Below are 558 nucleotides of genomic sequence, written 5' to 3'. Positions count from 1 at the left end.
GAGCCGCACCAGCGCAACAGCCACAAGAGCATTGATAGCCATGATGAGAAAGGCCAGGATAGCAAGGAGTACCCCAAAGCACACGTTTCCCATGGCAGTTTTCTTTACCGGAGCAAGGCAAAGCGGGAGACTCCAGGCACTCGGTAGCTGAAGCTCACCAGTGGAGCCACCACAGACGCAAGCACACCTCCTTGAGCTGTTTGTTCAGGAGACCGCCCGAGCAGTACAGGTGATGGGGGAAATCTCAAAGCAAGAGATGGTGTGCCCCAATCATTGGCCAGGCAGCCGAGCAAGTTAGCTCCAGCCTGTTTGAGCTGCTACATCCAGTTAAGCTAGCCTTGTAAGGCTCCTATTGACAGAACCTCCTAAAGTGCTGGGCATAACCCCTCCCCTTGGAGGGATCAGTTTCCAGACAACCCCCAAGCAGAGAGAGGAAATGCTTCCTGCAACTTCGTTGTATACACACAGCTCTCTAAGTAACCTTGACCTTTGCCTCTGGGCTCTATAATAAGCCCATCCGAGGGTGGGAACGGGGAAGGATTTCATTCAGATTCACCA

The 558-nt window shown here is 53.0% G+C and overlaps 1 protein-coding gene across 1 annotated transcript in view; it reads right to left on the bottom strand.

The window, feature by feature from the left end:
• GPR119 (G protein-coupled receptor 119) overlaps positions 1 to 93 on the bottom strand; it is a 982-nt gene extending 889 nt beyond the window's left edge. Inside the window, exon 1 of the mRNA XM_015406147.1 lies at positions 5 to 93. Within this exon, the coding sequence (XP_015261633.1) occupies positions 5 to 93 (89 nt within the window). The remainder of the gene's footprint in view (positions 1 to 4) is intronic.
• Positions 94 to 558: the final 465 nt, after the last annotated feature.

The sequence above is a fragment of the Gekko japonicus genome, unplaced genomic scaffold, assembly GCF_001447785.1.
Source record: "Gekko japonicus isolate JY-2015 unplaced genomic scaffold, Gekko_japonicus_V1.1 scaffold1040, whole genome shotgun sequence".
NCBI lineage: Eukaryota > Metazoa > Chordata > Lepidosauria > Squamata > Gekkonidae > Gekko > Gekko japonicus.
This window is presented reverse-complemented; position numbering and strand designations above follow the sequence as displayed.